A 21,122-nucleotide genomic window follows, 5' to 3' on the forward strand; every position below is an offset into this window, starting at 1 on the left:
ATTTTCTCTATTTTGAAAACTGTGCTATAATCTAAGCACATTTTGATGTTGCAGGAATTGAGACTTCTGGGTCTGAAGCAAAAGACCAGGAGAGGAAATCATATTTGAAATAACCTGCTATTGTAGTCTTACAGTTTTCTGCAGGCTGTATCTCCAACCACATCTATATGCAGAAGTCTCTAGTGTGTTCTATACCTGGACATATTGCTTATTTCCAGATCTATTTGGTCTGCAGAAATAACCCAAGCAGGAGACCTGTAGGCAGGTGAGCAGCTCTCCACAAAGCTGCTATGGCTTGAGAAGGTTTTGGAGGGATTTGCCCAAGCGAGGACAGAGGCAGTGTGCTGTCCCTCCTCCCCCATACCTGTTGCAGCAGGTAGAGATTTGAAGTTCACAATAAGGAGCATTCAGGCAAGTCTTTGCTGGTGCTGCCTAAAGAAATCTTTGGATTTATTTAGATCTAGGTGTTGTTGTAGCTATCAGTTACATACACGCAAACAAACAGTAAGGACTTTTATAAAACAGACCCAGATCACTGACACACATGGTGCCCATGCTCAAACGTCACAAAAAAGGGCTGAAGACTGAAGGCTTATGGAAATGGCTGAAAGTCCATACCCTCAAGGGCAGTCACCTCCTCACTGAAGCATTGACCCTTCCACACTGTCTTCCCTTCTGAAGGGGTTGATCCACGGGGATTCTCCTTTTTGAACACACAGACAAAGAAAACCCCTCTGTGCTTCAGGTACTTGATTCTCCTTCAAGCCTTTCGCCTTCTCTGTCTCCCCCAGATCTCCAGTGAGGGACCACTGACCTGCACACCTTCTTTGCATCAGGGCTCTATGCACTCAGACCTTCCTCACAGTCCCAGATACATACCTTCCTTTCCCCTTCCCAAACACAGAATCACGAGAAAGAGTAAACATTTTTCACTTCCACTTGTTTTTAATTAGCGTTTTTGGCAAATATACAAAAACAAGGAATGACAGTAGCTGGTAAACTGCCACAATCTGAGACAGCACACCTTAAAATGCTCTACCCCAGAGGATGTTTACACGAACATGTAACTGAAGCATTCACTTGGAAAGACTCCAGATCAGCCTGTGCCGAAGTAAACCACCACTGTTGAACTGACTGGATTTGGTTCAGAGAGCACCATGTTGGCATTTTTTCACTAGATTTTTGCCATTTTTTTTCTGCCTGATGTGGGGATTTGGGATGGGGGGTGCACAGGGGACATGAGCGCATCCGTGTAGACAGCAGGGTGATTGAAGGGTGTGGGACAGCTCCTGCCGCAAAGCCAGCTGGAGCAGAGGACCCCTTGTACTCTGCACATATTCTAGTGAAATCTTGTGTGAAGCACGTGCAGATTTTGATGGAGATGCTCACGGAATTTTTCATGGTCTGGTGCTTCTGAAGGTAGAGAAGCAGCAGTTTCATAGGGAGATGGCACAGGGACCTATTTCATAGGCAGCACATTGCAGAGGAGTGAGCTAGTCTTTCATTGAGCTTGGCTAGCAGCAGACTTTTCATCTGTGATATGTCTTTGCTGCTGACACATTTAAACTCTTAGAAAATCTTCCTCACTCTAAGGCAAGGAGTGATGGAGACCAGGAGCAGAAGTTGAAAGATAAAATATATTTCAGAGTTCTGCAGTCTTCTCCCTTGCTGCATCCGCCTTTATTGGTCACAGGAGGTTACAGCTTTACTTAGGCAGTTCTTGACAGAACCTATAGCACTGTGATTTACATTCAGCCTGGTTTTAGAGAGGGACTTTTCTGGAGAGAGCATATGTGGACATTTTCCCCTCTGATGCTATCACAGAGCAAATCAGATCGTGACTTATCTTAGTTCCAAGGATTTACCACACAGCAAAAGAAGGGTTTTGCCTCAGCCAGGATACATTTAGACAGCAGAACAAGGGGCAAAGAAGGGACAAGTAGTGTGTGACATTCGTGTGTCATGTTTTCTGAGGGGCTAAAGCAATATGGGAGAGGTAGTGGGAAAGCTTCAGGTCCCCAACAGCACAAGGAGAATGGAGCAGGAGATGAGTGAATGCATCTTCTTAGAGTGCTTCAGGACAAGGCTGAGGATGTTGAGCCTTCAGTACGCAATTCTACTCCAGTAGAACATGGTTCCGAGGAGGACGCAGAACTGAAAAGACAAGACTGTTGAGTTTCTCTTCCCCTCATCCCTTCCCCACACCTCTCCCCCCAGTCCCATGTAATCCTACTGATAGGAAAGGGCAGCAGAAATTCTTGATAAGCAAAGTTCATTCAGGAACAGGGAGCTTAAAGCTTTTTTATCTGCACACAAACTTCACAGTGCAGAAAGATGTGTGCGGACATAACTATTTGACCAGATCACTCAGCTCACTGGGGATTATCTGTCACGAAACTGCTGAACCCTAACTATTTGAAACTCTTTTGCAAAGTCTTTGAACTGGAAATGGAATTATCTGTCATGATAGCAGTTTAGATAATCCAATACCCTCCAAAAAACAGGAATCTGAAAGCTGTTTTCTGTGCTGCTTATTGAGATTGCAGCAGGACACAGCAGGCCAGAAGGTCATCTAGCTCTTTGAGCATGGAAGCCAGGGATGGTGGGAAACTTTTGTATGTAGCCCTATTATTGGAGCAGGCTACAAGCACATTGATGATTAATAAATATCATCTTCAGATGCTTTTCAGCCCTGTCACCCACCTCCACCCAAGTGGGTGTGGAATAATTAGGAAAGAGAAGAGGAAATAAAAACAAATAGTAAGTACTCACAGTCCAGCAGAGGATGGCAAAACCAAACCAGGCAACACCCCAGGCCTGCCTGTTCAGTGGCCCAGAAATAGCATCGTAACAACCCTGTAAGGCAACCATGCATGAATCAACACAAGTTTTGAGCTTCTGTTGCTCAGTTACAAGCTCATCCACCTCCATGAGAGAGAGTAAAGTGGCACAATCCTCTATTGTAATCTGAGTAATTAAAAAAGACAGGCCAAGACTACACATTATTGACAACTTGCAGATAACCTGCATGTTTCTAGCTCCAAATACAAAGCAGACCCATCTTAAACGCTTCAAGGATGATTTTCTGTGCTATCCACTTGCTGAACACAAAGACAGTCAACACAGAGCTGGACTCCAGAATCCAAAAGGCATAGGCAAGTTTGGAAACCTGAACATCTTCTAGAAATGCTTATTAGTGGAAAACTTTGTGCTCATGGCCCTGCAATCTGTCTGAACAGGAAAAGCTGGTTAACTGTAAAGTTCAACAAGTGATGTGTTCAGTAAGTGGATCTCACTGTAGGAGATGCCCTTCTCAGAGATGCCCTACTATTCATTTCATGGGGCACAGTGCCAGAGGACAGCCCCTTCTTATTCTCTTGCCATCTGTTCTTCATTACTTTTGACAGCTGCCTAGAGGAGGAGAACTGCTGTCTTGCTCACTCATGTACGCACTCATCTTTTGGCAATGTTTGATTTAGCTGGCGACCACATGCATGTATGAGGTACTGCTTCATATTGATAGCGTTGGAATAGTTTTCTTCCAGTTCATACACTGAATACTGCATTAATTTTTGGTTTCCTCACTACAAGAAAGACATCAAAGCACTGAAGTGTGTCCACAGAAGGTCAACAAAGCTGTGAAGGATCTGGAGCACAGTTCTTAAGGGGAGTGGTTGAGGGAACTGGGATGAGGATCAACCTTAATGATTCCGTGTTTGTTACTAATAGTCAGAAAAGCCTTTACCACAATCTGTGCTGCGTTCTACTTGGTCAGGAACTTACAAGCACAGCTTCTTCATCAGAAAGCTTTTGGACACCTTTTGGACACTTAGCTTACAGGAGAGGAGGAAGGCTATTCCCTATTTCCTTCCCATCCATCAAGGCACTTTTAACCAACGCATGTTAACCGAAAAAAAATGGGGAAAATCTTACATTGCTGTTATAGAAGCCGGAGACTCCAAGCTTGCAGCCATCAAGATTGATGGGTTCTCCTCGGGTATCCATGACACAGCAGTTGTGTGGCCAAGGATAGTCCGCATCATTGTGTGTCATCCGAAAAGCAGATGTGTACTGCTGCCAGTCCAAGGGCCCGTTCACCCCGCAGCACTGGTTCTGTGGGGTGAGAGGAGAAAACGGTCTTCATGGGCCAAGGTCACAGCCCTGCACAAGGCTGTCCCTTACACAAGGTTAGGCATTAACCACAGATTTATGGGAGAGATTTTTGAAGTGCTTGCCTTTGTCAGTCTGCCATCTGATAAACAAGCAAAATGGGGAGTGTGTCAGGACTTTGTCTAAGGTTCAAGGCAGATGTTATCCTTTATACCACTGAGTGGCTCTGAGGAGGTCTTGAAATTCCAGAGCCACAGAGCGTTTAGTAATTAGTGATAATATTCAGTGTTATTATTACCTGGAGCATGAGATTATCCCATGTCTTTGTGACCCTTTCGGTCATCCATTTGTCATTGTTATTGTCTGTCTCTGAATTCAGATACCTCTCCAGCATTTGCTTCAGGAAGAGGTTTGGAGTAAGCTGTAGGAGAAAACAAGTAAGCAGACAATCAAACAAAGACACCACCAATGACAAAAAACACCACCAACAACAAAAGAACACCAGAAAAGAATGAAGAAACTGTGTAAATAAGTGGCCATGCAAAGCAAATATGTGGGTGGGTTTGCTTGCTTCAGTATCCTTCTAGATAACAGGAATGCTACTCCCCCCACCACTCCCAGTTTTACACAGGGGAGGCTAAAGAACAAGATTTAAGGGGCAGAAGCAACAAAGACACAGAGCACGACTCTTAAGCTTGTCCTTCCAGATGTCAGATCAAAGGAGATGTGCAGAAGCAATGGGTTATGCTTGATGTTGCTTGGAGCTGAGGTGCCTCAGGTCATTTTCCCCACCAATACCTGCAATAACCCACGTCATCTTTCCCTTGCTAGTAACACTGCCTGTTGTGATGCTGAAGGTTTGTATGAGAGATTAATCAGCCTGTAGCTGAAAGACTAAATACTGCACTGATGACTCAGCTAATCCGCACCTTTATTTCCTTAGGTGCAAGGTTATGAACATTTTATAGCATCAAAAATAACAAAAGTGTTCAAAAGAACAAAGATAATTCCTTCATTAGAATGAATGTTGAAGACTTTCTTTGTGGGGTCTTACTCTAACTCAGCAGCAGTCCTTTGAACTTATGTTGTACAACCACATGGGCCATTTACTCCACTAAACAGGAAACAGCACGCCATAAAACTGGAACATATTCCAGTGCAGTTGCATGAAGACATGAGAAAAGCAATACTCACAAAGTCTCGGTGAGTTGCTGCCGTGATGCAAGAAGCCATTTCAAATGCATAAGTGATCAGCATCAGAATAATGTACTGTTGGAGAGAGAGAGTAAAGTTAGCTACTTGAGAAAAAATTAAGCAGTTTATTCCTATTCTGTATTTTTCAAGTTTAAGCCCCACACCCTGTTCAAGCCAGAAACTTGAACTGAGCTGCACCAGTGTCCCCAACCTTCTCTGTTCCTCTGAACATTCATGTAGTAGTCCTTCTTTGTGCTCATTTCAGTTTGCAGTTCGCTTTCCTGAAGGTGCGTGACCAGAACTGTACTCCATCTCATAGGCATGTTATCATCAGAAATTTGTTGAATAGCATTAATCCTACCCTATCTTTATGGATGATACTTTGCTTGATTAGCATCAGCCATTTTCTTTGCTGCATCTCATTGTCAAGTTTTTCTTCTGTTTGCAAGCTGGAAGCTTCTCACCAAGAATCTAGTCCATCCTAGCAGGAGAGACTATACTTCAGGGAAAGAGAAGGTGCAACTTAATGTGTTGTTCAGATCTTTGACTTTGCATCCTCAGATTTCTTCAGCACTCGTGCCTTGTAAGGAAAGAACCTTCATGAAAACTGATCCTCAAGAGCACCACTCACACTTCGTTTCACTGCTTCTCTTCCCTTCTCAGTGCAACCCCTTTCAGTCTTCCCTGTATTCCCTTTTAGAGTTCTCAGGCCTCCATTTCTTCTCCTACATGTCAAAATGGTTTTCCCACATTCAAGGTACTTGTTTTCTTCTTTCATCAGCATCTGCCCTGTACCACAGCCTTGAGTTTCAGTCAAGATATCAACATTCAGAGTTAAGAAAATTTTCTTCCATCACTTGTTGCTGGTGAATTTCCTGGCACAAGAGGTCAGATCTCTGTCTCCTCTTTAAAACAGACACCCTGCCACCCTACATTAAGCCAAGACAGATAGAGCTGATAGCAGAGTTTTCAACTCTATCCTCCCGTAATGCGCACACCAATTAATTTCACTACTGTCAACCCAAAGGACTGAGTGAGAAATTGTAGAGGTTTGTTTACATCTTAACATTGTTCTTGGCTTATTCAAAGCTATCTATCCTCATCCCTGCAATTTCTGTTCGCTTGCTGATGCATAATGTCAGCTGCACCCATTTTTGGTATACTAACACATACTAATGCCTTGTAAAGAAGTCATTACTTATCAGCTCCTAAACTAAATGGTACGTGACAGCTGAAAGGCAGCAAGGAGAAACTAGAATCTAAACCACATCCCAGCTGCATCTGATTGCACAAGTGCTTCTGCACTGCTTCAGGGCCAGGTCAGGGTCAAGATACGTGGTTTAAACCTTCATTGTGGTTGTTGCAATTAATTCCCCCACCCTAGTTTGGGATCTTCCCATGCGTGTGTCCTCACAGATATCATCTTGTGGGAGAACACAGCCAGAGAGAAGAAGAACCTTTGGCTTCTCTTCACTAATAAAAGTTGTCTTTGCACGGTTGGTAAATACCAAGATGAGCAGGGAAAATTAGCCAGTATTTTTTAAGGTTGGCAGGAATCAATGGGCAAACATTAGTACACTTACCACCAGTAGAAGAGTCTTGCTAGACTTCATGACTCCAATGATGCCGAGGATAGAAAGAGCAAGAAGTGCAAAGCCAACAAAGATACCAATCCAGGCTGCAGCATAGATGTCGTCATTTTCAGTGGCTTCCAGCAGAGGGTAGAGACCATGGGGATCCGACACGAAGAAGATGCATTCCGCTGTCAGGGCAATACCACACATCTGAGAAGCACAAGTCAGGGAGAACTATTAAACTGAGGGAAATAACAGAGTCATGAAAAGAAAACTGCATGCATTCTATTCAGCCTCATGCCAAGCAGGAGCTCCTCAACTCCTCCACTGCCCAACTCTGCAACCCTTTTTATTACTCCTTAACACAAGAACTGCAAACAAAACTCTCCCAGCCTGGACCTCAAAAGGCAGAACTTGAGAATATTAAGAAAAAATTAACACAAACTGTCCTGTCATGACATGGAAGGTGTTGGCTGGAAAGATGTTGATCAGCAGTAAGGGCTGTTCCTCTAGAGTCACGTTGGATTTGTGGATTAACCCCTTCTATCCCCACCCAACCAACCTGCCAGCACAGCTCTCCTTTATCCCTTGCCTCACTCTGCATTGCTCTTTTTACTGGTCGTCTTCACATGTATAAAGGGATTTCTTGGCTAGGAAGTGTTAAGAAGTGTCATACTGTAAGGAAGATGCCACCCATCCACATCCCACTTCACTTACCCCAATGACCACATTCCCCAGGATTAATAGACCCTGACAGATGCGTATGCCATTGTCAGTTTTTGCCATCTTTAGATCTTCATGCAAACTGGGAAAAAACAAAGACAGACATCAGTTAGATTGGTACAATAGGCTTAATTTAGTAAAAGAAATTACCCATGAGGAGAGGACAGAAAGAATCCATCTGTCTGTACCCTTCCCAATCCTTGCCTCATGGTAGTTTTAAAGGAAAGACCTCCCCAGGCATGAAGCTAATAACTGAAATGCACCAGTAGAGCTACACAGGAGTGGGAAGACTGTGCACAGTGGCTTCAACTCACTTTTGGGTTGTTTTATTCCTGACACACCAGTACCCATGCTGACATGCAGCACAAGCACTGCTCATGGTGACACATTTCCATCTGGCCAGAAGCAGCGGCTACTGGGATGAAAACCAAATGAGTTCAAAGAAGCCAGATTTATTCGAGGGCACATCACACATCTTACTGGCCATTCCCTTTTGGCCAGCACTACTGTGGAACCAAATATAACCACAGAGATAGAGCTGTACCCCACATACATATCTGTGGCACAGGGCTTGGTATCACCTTACTAAGGGTATTTCCCTCTTTCATCCCCCATGCTGAGAACTGAAGATGGGGACTCCATTCCCAGTCAGGTATGAGGGACAGAGCTGCTTAGGCTGCAGCTGGCTTGTGGGAGATGGGCCAAGTAGCATTCCCACCAAGTTCCTGAGAACATTATATCCTGCAGGCTGGGCACAGGCACTTCACCTTGAAGTCCTCCTGTCCTTCCAGGGAGAGAAGCATAAAGGCATCATTCTGAAGTGTGAGACCTCTTGGAGAAATGAGCCCAAATTCCAGATCTGATGATGCCCTTCTTTCAAAGGGACAGAGCATATGTGTGGAAGCATATGGCAAGGAAGAAGAACTCCAATCCGGAGACAGCTGCATGTATTGTGTTGTTAAGAAAATACAAGCAATGAAAGAAAGGCTGAACTGGGCCCAGCTTGAGAAGGCAAAATGCAAACAAGCTTGACTTTCCTACTGGAGTACCTGCACTTGGGACCCCTCTTCCTTGGGCTACCAGCTCTGAGATAGAAAGAAAGGCCATTATGTCCCAGATAAGAAGCCATTTTTACTCCCAGCCAGGTGGCTGGAGGCTGGCCCAATACATCTAAAGCTGCATGATGCTGTACTTGAATGTGAATGGCAGGCACGTGAAGTCAACATGAAGATGCCAAGCTTGCCCTATTTATTGCTAGCCAGTATGTCCAGATGTCACACACAATGCCTTGCTGGTCAGAATCATAGAATCATTAAGGTTACAAGGACAACTAAGATCATCAAGTCCAATTATCAACCCATCACCATCATGCACACTAACCATGTCTCTCTCAGTGCCACATCTACATGACTTTTGAACACCTCCAGGGACAGCAACCACCACCATCCTGGATAGCTGTGCCACTGTCTTACCAATACTCAGATCTGGACTTTGGCAGTGCTTAGCCACAAGTTCTCCAGATCCTGACAAACTTGAGACAAGCACTTGTTCTCTACATATCTGAAAGCTGTAGAGGCTACAGCCTAAATCGTTGCTCACACTCCAGAGATTTTAGAAAAGCCTTTAGTTATTGCTGGTTAAAGGTCATCACAAGTCAGGGGGCAGTCCCAAAAGCAACGTGCAAGAATTCTGTCACATGAAAAACTGGGTCTGCTCCAGCTGCCATGCAGAGAGCTGGGTTCTGTGTCATGTCGCACCACTATAGATCAGATCACTTGTGATTAACAAAGCCACAGCCCTTTCCTTAGCATTACAGAAACTTCTTTCTCCTACCTTTCTCTCTTACAGGCATCCTTGCAGTGTAACAACAACACTCAGACCAAAAGGACGCTAGACCTGGCTTGCTCTTGGCTGCCCAGTGGCATAACTCAGCCTTTTATATATATATGTATATATATAATTAATATGAAGACTCTTGCACATGGACTCCCCACCCATCCCACATGTTTCCCACAACTTGGATTTCTTCCCCTGTCTTGTATCCAGGACTTGGCTTGCTCTTCCCTCCCCTTGAGCAGCTATTACTTTAGGCAGACCAGCCTGAGAAAGAGAGCTTGATCTAAAACCTCTGTGGGGCTGGTTAAATAAAACAATGCTCAGAGAATAGGAAATGGAAAAAGGACAGAAGAGCTTTTATCATGGACCTAAAAATGAGCAGTGCAATGGAAATCCCTCTTCCACCCCCTTCTCCATTTAGAAGGACCAGTATCAGCACTGGGATGCAGGGCTGGAGAGAGGCTCCAAAGCCATCACAACATCTGGATCTGATGACAGCTGAGTGCCAGCCCTCCAACACAACCCAGAAAAGAAGCTGCAGGAGATCTGGGGCTTCCCAGCCCTTTATGCCTCAGAGGCAAGCCGCATTAAGCCAAAGCACTTGGGGCAGGTGCATGAATAGTGAAGCACAAAACCAGCCTCTGGGTTTGCCTCACACAGAGGCATGACTCACAGCCACCCACCCAGAGTGACACAGGGAGGCAGTCCCTGCTCCCAGAGAGACAGGCAACAGCAGCTTGTGCCTGAGGACTGAAATAATTTTATAAGTAGGGAAACCTTCTGTGTGGGCTGGTTAAGGTTAGTTTTACAGCCCAAACAGTTTCCCGGAGCTGCAGTCAGATGTTACTTCCATGGCCTGAGAGCTTTCTCAAGCCCTCCTTTCTTCTTCCACTCACAGTGGCTTGCAGCAGATCTGGGGGAGCCAAAAAGCAAGCTCCTTTCTGCAAAGGCTGGTTCCTGCCCTTGTTGTTGGGTGACCAACCCTATACAGAGCCACTGCTGGCACTATTGCCTTGATTCAGGGTGATTCAGTCTTTGGTGTATCCCTAACACCCATTGGCCTGATTGAACTTTTGAAGCATCTGTATCCTAATTTTACAGGTTAAAAATGGATTTTAGTAGCCTTATAGATGACTGCCCCTTGCTTTAGTCTGGTCTCATTCCACTTATAGCCAAAAAGGCTTATGAATTGAAGAATTGAAGAACTGGCTTGGCTTGCCTCATGCAGAAGTAGACCATGTTCTGATTGTCTTGTGTTCTGTGCCAGCTGTGGTGGAATCACAAAACTACAGCCAAGAGATGTCCAAAAACACACCTGTAAGCATCATTGGCTTCTACAAAGTGCCAACACTCACCTCAGCACTTGTGAAGCATGAGGTACTACCCTCCTTGCCACCAGATGCATACAGTCTCCTTCCTTGGAGATACCCAGAACCTATCTGGACATGGTCTTCAGCAGCCTACTTTGGGTGGAGGAGACTTTCAGAGATCCCTTCCAATCTCAACCATGCTGTGATCAACATATCTCTCTCCCCAAGGTCTGGGGAGGCCTTCACCACCACTGCTCTTCTATCAGCAGGAGGCCAGAGGGAGGACATCTTACTCCCACCACAGGCAACAATTGGGGTGCTGAATCGATCGCCCACCATCATAAGCACATCGGTACAGGGGCTGGGACAGGGCAGTACATCTGGAGAGCAGCACGAGGAGAGATGGCTGGGCTCAGCAGAGCTGTGCCTCACCCCCTGCTCCCACCCCACGTTTCGGCATGCCTGTGCACAGCATGGCATTCTTCTCCCTTGGTGTAAGGAAGCGCAGACAAGGGGCCCATTTGTGCAATTCCCCATGGGCTCTGCAGCCTCCAGACGCATTGGTGGAAAAACGAAAAGCTCAGAGCCATCTAAGCACAACCAAACAAACGCAGCCTTTCAGCTATTGAAACCTCTGCCTTGCCCAGGGGCTCTGCCCTGCCCTTCACCCCATCCAGCCACCTCTCCTCCTATCCCTCAGGCTTTCCTGGCCCCAAGGGACAGACTGTTCCTACAAGCATGATAAGTGACAGGGTGCCAGGGGAGGGAATTTAGCAAGGTGGAGCTGCTGGCTGTACTGGTGCCATGGGACAAAACGCCCTAAACACAGACCCTCTTCACAACCCCAAACCATGATAAGCTTCCATGCAGCAAGGCCTGAGTAAACAAAATTCACTGTTATTGTTGTTAATGCAATTAAACGACTTATCGACGAATTCTTGGACCCTTGCTGCATAAAGGTGGGTTTTTGAGGGTGTCGATTGGCCATCTATTTATCCTGAGGCAAACACCTCCAGCACACATACTCTCCCCTGTCATTGCCCCACTTGCCAGCAGCACACAGTCACCCCTGGCAAAGAGCAGTGTGGTCACCAGGATCCAACCACGCTGAGAAAGGGAAGAGCCAGACGGTTGTTCTGCGCTACCAGGGGAGAAATGTAAAGCAAAAACAAAGCTCAGCATCAAGCAGGGGTCAGAGACTAATTAAGTTTCCTTTTGAGAGAGATTGCTATGAAACGAAGCCTCTGTGAACAGAGAGGCGGCTGGTAAATCATCAGGCATAATTACCTCAGATATAGAGCTGGGAGGCAGTTTTTTCCTCTCTCCCTCATTAGTTCAGCAGAACCAAAACAAGAGATATTTTTTCTTGCCTTTCCTATTTTCATAAGTGAGGGGGATTTGTCTTTCTCAACGGTGATTTTTTTTTTCCGATACTCAAATATGTTGGCAACAGATCTAATTTATTTTCCCATTCCCTCCTCCCCAGTCTTTAGGAGTAAAAAAAAACAAATTAAAACAGCCATACAGAAGGCAGAGTTTGCAGCAGAAGGAAAAGAATCAAGTCTTAACAATCTTAGGCAGTTAACCTTATCCAGGTAGCAGCCTCCCTCATACTAAACACAGTCCAGAGACTCAAATAGAAATCATTTAACATAAAAACCTCTTTTTCTTGTACCAGTTGCTTTTCGCTTCTCTGTCTGAAGAGGTTGACCAATGCCAGGTACTCACCCTTCCGTGCTGGTGATGCAGAAAACCAGACCCACCTGTCTGGCTGCTGAATTCTCTAAGAAGCCCCTTTCCCCCTCCTCAGCTGGTCTTTAAGGAGTCTGGGTTGCTGGAGGAGAGTGCTGTGTGATTGGTAGGGTGCCCATCACATGAGGAACACTTTTTTTTTCTAGCCAAACCTGTTCCCCTGTTCTTGTGGGACCAGAGGGTGTCTCTGTGATTCTTAGATTGTATCGGAATGTTGCTGTGCCAAAACCAGAAAGCTTAAAGAATTTCACTCACTGTACTCTCAAAGAGGTGGACGGGTGACTCACCCGCATGAGATACTTGAGCTTTAAAGAGGATAGGCAAATTTGAAGGGTGTAAATCTAAATATTAGCACTGCTGAGCTTTTGTTTGAACAGAGCGTAGAAAGAATGCATGGATGAGAAAAGAGAGAAATTAATATTAGTGTTTTCGTTTAATTGCTTTGCATGGGAAAAACTTGAAAAATACAATTAGTTTGGGTTGGAACCACCGTGACGTTCTTTAGCTTGAGAATTTCTTTGGAAACAAATGTGTAAGCATCAGTTACTGTGTAAGATGCAAGGGGATAGCTAGAAAAGTGGAGCAACTATTGCATTGCCTTGGGCCCAATGGTTTTTAACTCATTCAATCTTATGAAGAGTGAGCAAAATCAAGGACATATATATGTACTGCCTGCGATGAACTGGAACTGAGAAACAGTAGAAAAGGCACTTCTCTCAACTTTCTCACACATTCCAGTCCAAGTGTGCAAGAAATAATCATTCCCATTACTGGAGCCTTGAGCTACAGCTGCTTGTATTTGGTGTTCTTCATCTGTGATGCAAAACCCAACCGACTAGTGAGCTTGGGATGGGTGATTGAAGTGTCATGTTCTTAGAGTCCATCATGAGTCAAAAACAACATCAGAAGATATGTACACACTTAGTAGCTATTCTTGGAAATGTCTTCAGGGAAATTAGTGATAATTGCAATAGCTCCAATGTTTTACAGGTCCCCATGGTACCTGGGGACAGCCAGAGAGGTCCTGCCAAAGAGAGATCCAAGATGGATACTTCCCATGAGATTTCACCCTGAGGAACGGACCATGTTTTTGGCCTTTCCAACACAAAGTGAGGCATCCCAATGGTTAGCAAAAGAAAATCCATCTGTTGCAGCCAGCTTGATCTGGTAGACAGGGACAAGAAATGGATTCTTATGAGTGGGGATGTATATTTGCCTAGACCTGAATAACTCAGAGCCAGCTGCTCATTATTTGTGCTTCCAAAAGCATGCATGAAAGTCCAGCTTGGTTCAGCACTCTTGGGTGGACTGTGAATTTCACACCAATGGTGGGTTTCTGTTTGTGAGTTTTTTGTGGTAGGTTTTTTGTTTGTTTTGTTTTGTTTTAATTGTGTTTTGTCAGAGACAAGCTATGAAATGACATGCATATGTGTGCACAGCAGAGGGTCAGAGTGAGACATGGCCTGAGCAAGAAGTGTGTTGGAGCTGACAAACTGTGCAGTGGGAGTCCAGAGTGCCCTGTGGGGTTCTTGCAACTGCTTCAGCCTTCCCTGCAGATGTACATCTGTGCTGGCAACTTTAGATGAGAGTGTGCCAACACATTCATATATCTAGATCCATACATTTGTGAAAATCATTGTATTTGCAAACTCTACGGGCTCACAAATGTTCACAAAGCATCAGAGTGTAGAAAACCATAAGTGCATGTGGTTTCCACACACAAGTCCACACAGAGATCCACGTATGTGCACACCTCTGCTGCCTGTAGTTTAGAAGCAGAGTTCTGAGCTGAGTGTGAAGACACTGCAGTTGGGGGTTTCACTGGGCAAGACAGCTGGAGGTGGAAATTGACATTCCATGGGAGAATTATCACTCTGACCATGTGCATAGTCAGGGCAATGTGAGAATGTTCCTGTTACCGAGCATGCCTCAGTTTTTCAAATTTGGAATGGGAGGGATGCTGGAAAATGCCTAAAGAAAGAACAAAGCTTCTGATAAATGCTGAAGAGATGCTGTGGGCCATTCCAATAGGCTGACCTTGCTCCTAATCCCTAATACCAGCTCATCTTCCTGTACCATTTAAGTGTCTTCTCTTCACAACATGCAAATAATGATTTAGGACTGAGAGATTGTGAGAAGGGAGGCACTGTAAGAACAAGGAAGTAGTGGCTGAACCATCGAGGTACCAGGAGTCACTCCTGTGCCTGCCTCATGCCATCATCATGAACAAAGCACTTTGTGCAGTGATGCATTGCAGAGGTGATGCCCGTGGGCTGAGGGCTGCTGCCTTTCCCCACAGATCCCCGTATCCTTGCTGCAGTGACCTCCCACCCAGGGTGCCACCATTGGCAGCCCTATCCTTGCTCTGTGTCACCCGGCTCTGCTCTCGCATTCCCAGAAGGGCTGTGAACAGCTGCTTCCCATTCTGCACTCCAACCTTCCTTCCTCTGCCAGATTGGGGGCTGAGGCTTGCTGTGGCCACCCGAACCCTTCCCATGTTGTGGCTGGGTGCCAGGTTCTCCCTGGAGGAGCAGGGAATTCCTTCTGTTCCATTACTGTGGGGGGTGAATCTGCTGGGGACAGATGTCCTCTAGCCCCTCAGGTCTGCAGCTGGCCTCCTGCCTCCTCATCCCTGTTGGGCCGTGGCTTTTGCTGCAGCTGTTTTCCCCTTTCTGCAAGGTTTTACCCTTTTTCTGACACTTCTTTTACCTTTCGGCCTCAAGAGAGAGGGATAATCCAGGGGTGCGGGGGATAAATAAGTGAGCACCACCTACAGAGATCAGGGGAGAGAAAGTCTGTCCCAGAAAATGTTTACCAAACAGTGCTGAGTGTGGGGAGACAAATGGCATACCACCAGCAACAACCCTGGGCTAATTATAGTGGGACAGGATAAACCACCGGGCTTCTGGGCTGGCCGCTCCATCCAAGACTGAAAACACACAGAGTGAAAAGCAAAACTGTATGTATATATTTAGTGCAATGTGGAATGCAGTAAGTAATTTCTTTCTGAAACCTCAGGTACCTTAGTTAGGTGCACTACAGAAAAGCCAGATACAGACATCTTTGTGATGCTGGTAATCCTGGAATGTTGCAATTTGGCAGTGCATAACCCACCCATGAATATGGCATTGCACTCTTCATTGCTAAGAACAACACTCTTGATCTTTGGGCTTTCTTAGCATGTTTATGAAGGTGGGAGTTACACCTTATTTTTCTTATTTTATGTGATGGAGTTTTATTCATGAACTCATGATACATGGTTTATTTCACACACATAACTTATGATACTCAGTTTATTTCAGTGTTGTGAGGGCTTGCAGTTTTTGTTGGTTGCATGGAGCCCAAGCTACTGGAATCATGTGATGACTGCATGAAAATCTGATTTCTCAGCTTTTCAAAATCTCTCTTCTCCTTCTGGCAAGTGAGCAAGCAGAAAGGCCAAACAGGTTGGACAAAGCTACTCAGTCTGAGAAAGAACTGGGTTCAGGCTGGGAGATGCCTCCACAGGGAATTTTGGATTACAGCTGATTTCAGCTCCTCGGTGGTCTTGGCTCAAAGGCTTAGAGAAATAGTGGGTATTTACAAAGGCTAATCTCTGCTGATTGCTACTACTATTGGAAAAGCAAGTCTGGAGGGTGCCTTCCTGCATGCATTGCTAGAGATTTGGGCTCTGAATCTCTCCTAAGGAAGTCTCTTTTACTCTGTTCACTATGAAGGAAACTGGTAGGAGAGCCTTATCACAGGCTTGAAGGTAATTTCTGCAAAGGAAAACCCAGACAAAGATATCTTCATCTTAGATCTGTTCCTCTCACCTAGGTGTTTCAGGCCCTTAGAGGTCCCTTTTTGGTACAGGCTGAGATAAAACAAGCATGGAGGAGCCTGGGGAAGCTCTGAGGTCAAGCCCTGCCCTGGGCTGGTTTCTGCTTGTGTGGTAGGAGAGCCAAGCCCTGACGGAGCAGCGTTCCCCAGCCAACACCCCTGATGGCGTAAAAGGGTAAGTAAATGGGATGTGAATCTCTAGAATCTCATCTTTAGCTTCCTGTGGAGGGTCTGCCTGTCTGAGCTTGGTCTTTCTTGATGAGCATTTATCCGAGCAGCAGGGAAACAGCAGTGGATATGACTCTGCTGTCCTCCTGGCATGAAAAATGACCTGGGTGGGCTGTGGTCCTTGGAAGCATAGTGGCTATGAAGCACAAATAAAGCAGAAAAAGAGTGAGCATTGTAGATCTGGGAATGCCTTGGAAAGTATAGAGCACACTACCACTACCCTGGAGGCTCACAGTGTTGGGAAGTATTTCTCATCCTACAGTCACACCATCTCCAACCTCTCAGCTCTTATGCTGAAGGGTAGAACAAAATTCACAAGGGAGTCAACTCTCTTCAGTCTTCTGGAGTGAAAGCACTTTATAGGGAGAAGAGTCTCAGGAATAGTTTAGGGGTGTTTTAATGGGTAGTTTTCCCCATAATGGTTAGAATATGCTCACAGAGAAAAATGGCCAAGAGAGGAGAGAATCTAGGGCAGGCTAAACCACTTCAAACAGAAGCCTGGCAAGGGAAGGGTCAAAGAAGAACATTAATCTCAGCAAACTTGGACAGAGGATTACCTGGGATCTTGCAGAATGTAGAAGCAGGGGAAAAGACTTTTGAGAACACAGAATTGCCCCGATTATGCTTTAGATAGCTGCCTTAAGAGACTGGCAATGTCCAGGGAAGATCAGCTAGAAAGTGCCTCCATCTTGCTCTTGGTTGTGAATTTGTAGGTGATGCTAGTGTTGATATGTGTACTAACATGTGGTCCCAGATCCTGAATGACCTTGGCACTGTGATGGACTTTTGATTCTAATGTTTCAGTTGTATTTCATCTAACAGACTGGGAACAAGCTGTTCTGTCTGGATCTGATGCCTGCACTGCTGTTGCTGATGATTAAAAATATATCTTCCAAAATCCCTTGTCTGTCAGCAGTAGAAAGAGGAACTCTTATTTGGAGATCTTTACTGCTTGTTTGCATGGGGCCAATGTCCCAGCTCATTACTGAAAGGTGTGCGTGATACTTCATTTCTCCCAGATCCATCCTCTTTGCCTCTTCAGCATTGGCTATTTCTGATTTGGGAGGCTGTAATGTGCTGGCAGTGGAGCACTGCCATCTACATACGGTTGCTTGTCACTGTCCAGTTCCCAACATACTTGCTGTAAGCCATGTGCTATAAGCCTCTGTCTACCTGATTTTTCTCGGTGTCCGCCTTGCTGTAGGGTGGGAGCGCCCAAGAGGAAGAGTCAAGTTACATTGCAGCACAACAGGAGGGACACAGGAGATTAGCAGAAGGGTGCTGGGTGGTGCAGTGCTAGGGAGCTCTGGGCTGGAAATAAATAGTGCATGTGACTCAGATGACTTTATAGTGCTCCCAGGCACTTGCCTGGGCAAGGGTGTGGTTGGCATCTGATTGCTTTGACAGAACTGTAGGTACTATCCTAAACACTTCCTCTGAAACTCTTGTAAGGTTTCAGTAACTAGCTGGAAACTTCCCTGAGAAGACTACAAGACTCCGAATCCTCACTGATGCCTACAACAAGAGTGTTCTGGCAACTACATCAACCAGTTCCCTCAGGATGCCGGGATACATCTCATCAGGGCACATAGACTTGTGGATGTTCAGGTTCCTCAGGTGGTCACGAACCCGATCTTCTCTCACAGCAGGAGGGGCACTGCTTTCTAAATCCCTTCTTTCCAAATCAATTGTTTGATGGCTGTGTGTTGAGTAGTTCTCAGAGAGGGCTGAGGCAAGAAAATTAAGTGCCTCATCCTTCTTGTCTGTTGTTAGCAGCTTGCCTATGTTTCTCACTCGGGACAGTACGCTCTCTTGGACTTCCCTTTTCTGGTTGATGTACCTGTAGAAGCCTTTCTTGTTCTTGGGGCCCCTTGCCAAGTTTATTTCTAATTGAGCCGCAGCTTCCCTTACTCCATCCCTACATACCCTAGCATCTTCCTTATACTGTTGCCATGCTGTCTGTCTCTGCTTCCACTACCTGTGCATTTTCTTCTTACTCTCTGGTTTGACTGGCAGGTCCCGGCTCTGCCATGCTGGTCTCTTGCCTTCTTTTTCTTACTTGCTACATCTGCAAATGGAGAGCTCTTGTGCCCTGGGGAAAGCTTCCTTAAATATATCCCAGCTCTGCTCTGCACTCTTGTCCATGAAGAAGACAGTTTCCCATGGGGTTTTGTTGACTCATTCCCTGAAGAGCTGGAAGTGAGCTTTCCAAAAATTTAGCATCCTAATTTTACACTTTGACTGTCTCATATCTACCATAGCACAATTGCTACAGCCCAGGCAGCCACAGGCTTTCGACTTGCTCGTGACTATTCTTTAGGGACAGCTCTTCACATTCTATTCCTTTCCTGATGTAGATAGTAATGTACCCTCCCCTTGTTCCTTGCCTGGCACTCTGAACAGCTTGTAGCTGTCGATAGCACACAGAATTTGACCCAATTAACCCATTGCCCAGCTAACCACAACTTGGGTTTTAGTTTCAGGTGGGAGATAGACAGAAGTGTGCTTTTGGCCATTAAGCCCTTTTGTATGGACCTTTTCTTCCCTGCTTGTAGCTACCGCCGGCCGTACCTTGAATTAGTCTCCGAAGGGCTCTAGCGAAGGCTCAGCCGGTCTGTGCTGCCCTCTCGTGGACACACATAGAAAAGACTAAATTTCATCCGGTTTATTTCAACCTACCACTCTAGCAAAAGCTCTGAATAGCCAGAAAGGTTTGTGAACAACTTCAAAGAGGGGCTCTGAAATATAAGTATGAAAACTAATTCTATTTACAGTTGTATTGGGCTCCTCTCAGCTCTTACCTTTCTGAGGAGCTCTGCTTTTCATTTGGAAACATTCAACCATCTAATCGGGAAAAAGAGAGGGAGCTGTTGCTCCAGAGAACAGGTGGAGCTTCTCCCATTTACAATTTCATCCACCCTGTCAAATATGTATTGGCATCATGGCATCGTGACATGGTCAGGGAGTCTCTCAGGAGGTCTCGGTTGCGCTAATACAGATTCAAACAATAAGCAGAGTTGCTATGTGCTGGCACAGGGCTAAAAGCTGGGTTCCCTGATGGACAGAGTTCTCATTGCTTTCAGTACTATGGAGTTTCATCAAACTGTTGACACTTCCTTTCCTTGGATCTCCATGCAAAGAGACAGGATATTATGCTAGACCCAAGGGGATGCTTGAACAATAGCTGGACAGAGTAGGCATCATTTTGCTCTTCACAGGACCTCCTGTTACGTTGTTTATGGTGTTTATATAACTTTGAGTCAGTTTTAAAAATCAGTGACTCTCTGATCACTCACTCACCTGCACTTTAATGTAGACGTCTCCCTAATACTAATGTCTAATGTGTACTGACCTGTTCAAACTCCAGTGCCTCCTCAAGGTGGGAACAGTTTTTCTTCAGCGGCCGCTATGCTGTGTTTTCCCCCTTAACTAACAATCGTGCTATCCCATGTGTCTTGATTCATCTCTACTTCCTGTTTTATAGTAGAAGATAAGCTGAGAGAAGGAAAGCAGGAAGGACAGAGTTCACCTCTTGTTCTTTCAAACTCCCTAACCCTCAACTGGATCTCAGTTCTTAACTCTTAAGAAGATTTTCTAAGTATTGAACCAGGTGATTCCAAATAAGACATTTCCCATAACAGCCTGTCAGTTTATAGTGAAGTTTTCACAAGCAAGGCTAAGCTGGTTGTTGCACCCCCTTAACTACATTACCTACATTTTCACTCTTGCAAACTGTACTAATGCCTGTCCACCATTGTAAGTCTGTCTCTGTGCAGACCTATGTTTCTCTGTCTCTTGCCACCGTTATCACTGGCAATGAAGAAGAGGTTAATTTTGGTCTCGGAGTAGGTAACAACACCCACACAAAAAAGCAAGTGAGCCCCTCTTATAGTGTTTGTTCCTTCCCTGGTATTACATCACCACAGTTAATTACACCAACAGTTTCTCCCATCTTCTGCACTGGGAATCATAGAATGGCTCGGGTTGGAAGGGACCTCAAAGATCATCTAGTTTCAAACCCTGTGCCCTAGGCAGGAAAGACAGGAAAGCTCACCCTAGACTCCATATGCCGTGGAGATGTCCTTCTTAATGCCTGAAGGTGTCTAGTTTTGTGGTAAAAAAGGCTGGCATCTTCTCACCCAAGAAATGAGTGATATGTGGAATCAGGATGATGGCCTCAAGGAAAGAAGGAAGAGCCACTCTGTCCGTTTGCACATGGCATTTCTAGAGCAGACTAAGTACTGCAGTGTCTGCATTCTCTGGTCTTGAATCATGTGTATAGAAACTTCCTGGGGTTGTTTTGCCTAACTCTTATTGTTCTGGAGTTACATTCCAGCTCACCACTTTTCCCCAGGAGAGAGTGATAAGCGGCTCTTCCTCCAACCCACATCACCTCAAGAGTTTCTTCTGCATTTCTTCTGGCTGTAAGAACAGTCAGGAGAAAATTCCCCTTGAATACAACCTGAAGGCATTTCAGACAGGGTTACATCAGTTTGCCCTGGTGTATTCCTATTCTAAACTCTCCCCAGATCCCTCTTCTTCAGCTCAAGTTCTCCCCTAATCCAATCTCTTTATC

At 45.4% G+C, this 21,122-nt stretch overlaps 1 protein-coding gene across 3 annotated transcripts; it reads right to left on the reverse strand.

Moving 5' to 3' along the window:
* Positions 1-923: 923 nt before the first annotated feature.
* On the reverse strand, positions 924-20,753 carry UPK1B (uroplakin 1B). Of its 3 annotated transcripts, XM_015876187.2 has the most exons (9): positions 20,601-20,753; positions 19,899-20,019; positions 7,596-7,683; positions 6,888-7,088; positions 5,305-5,379; positions 4,409-4,531; positions 3,934-4,113; positions 2,773-2,856; positions 924-2,154 (listed from the first exon to the last, which is right to left on the reverse strand). In XM_015876187.2, the coding sequence occupies exons 3-9, from the start codon at positions 7,662-7,664 to the stop codon at positions 2,104-2,106; spliced, it is 783 nt and encodes a 260-aa protein (XP_015731673.1). In that variant the 5' UTR covers positions 7,665-7,683; positions 19,899-20,019; positions 20,601-20,753; the 3' UTR covers positions 924-2,103. The 3 variants fall into 3 exon arrangements, with proteins under 3 accessions (XP_015731673.1, XP_015731689.1, XP_015731662.1); XM_015876203.2 differs by lacking the exon at positions 19,899-20,019; XM_015876176.2 differs by lacking the exons at positions 19,899-20,019; positions 20,601-20,753 and adding an exon at positions 12,476-12,657.
* Positions 20,754-21,122: the final 369 nt, after the last annotated feature.

This window comes from Coturnix japonica, chromosome 1 (genome assembly GCF_001577835.2).
Source record: "Coturnix japonica isolate 7356 chromosome 1, Coturnix japonica 2.1, whole genome shotgun sequence".
NCBI lineage: Eukaryota > Metazoa > Chordata > Aves > Galliformes > Phasianidae > Coturnix > Coturnix japonica.

What these genes read in the sequence shown, in the direction of transcription:
- UPK1B (XM_015876203.2), bottom strand. Translation starts at nt 7,664, where the DNA reads ATGGCAAAAACTGACAATGGCATACGCATCTGTCAGGGTCTATTAATC. An exon ending in GCAAGACTCTTCTACTGGTG is followed by an intron (nt 5,380 to 6,887) that starts GTAAGTGTACTA and finishes TCTCTCCAACAG; the next exon opens with TACATTATTCTGATGCTGAT. An exon ending in CAGCAACTCACCGAGACTTT is followed by an intron (nt 4,532 to 5,304) that starts GTGAGTATTGCT and finishes TTTCTCCTACAG; the next exon opens with CTTACTCCAAACCTCTTCCT.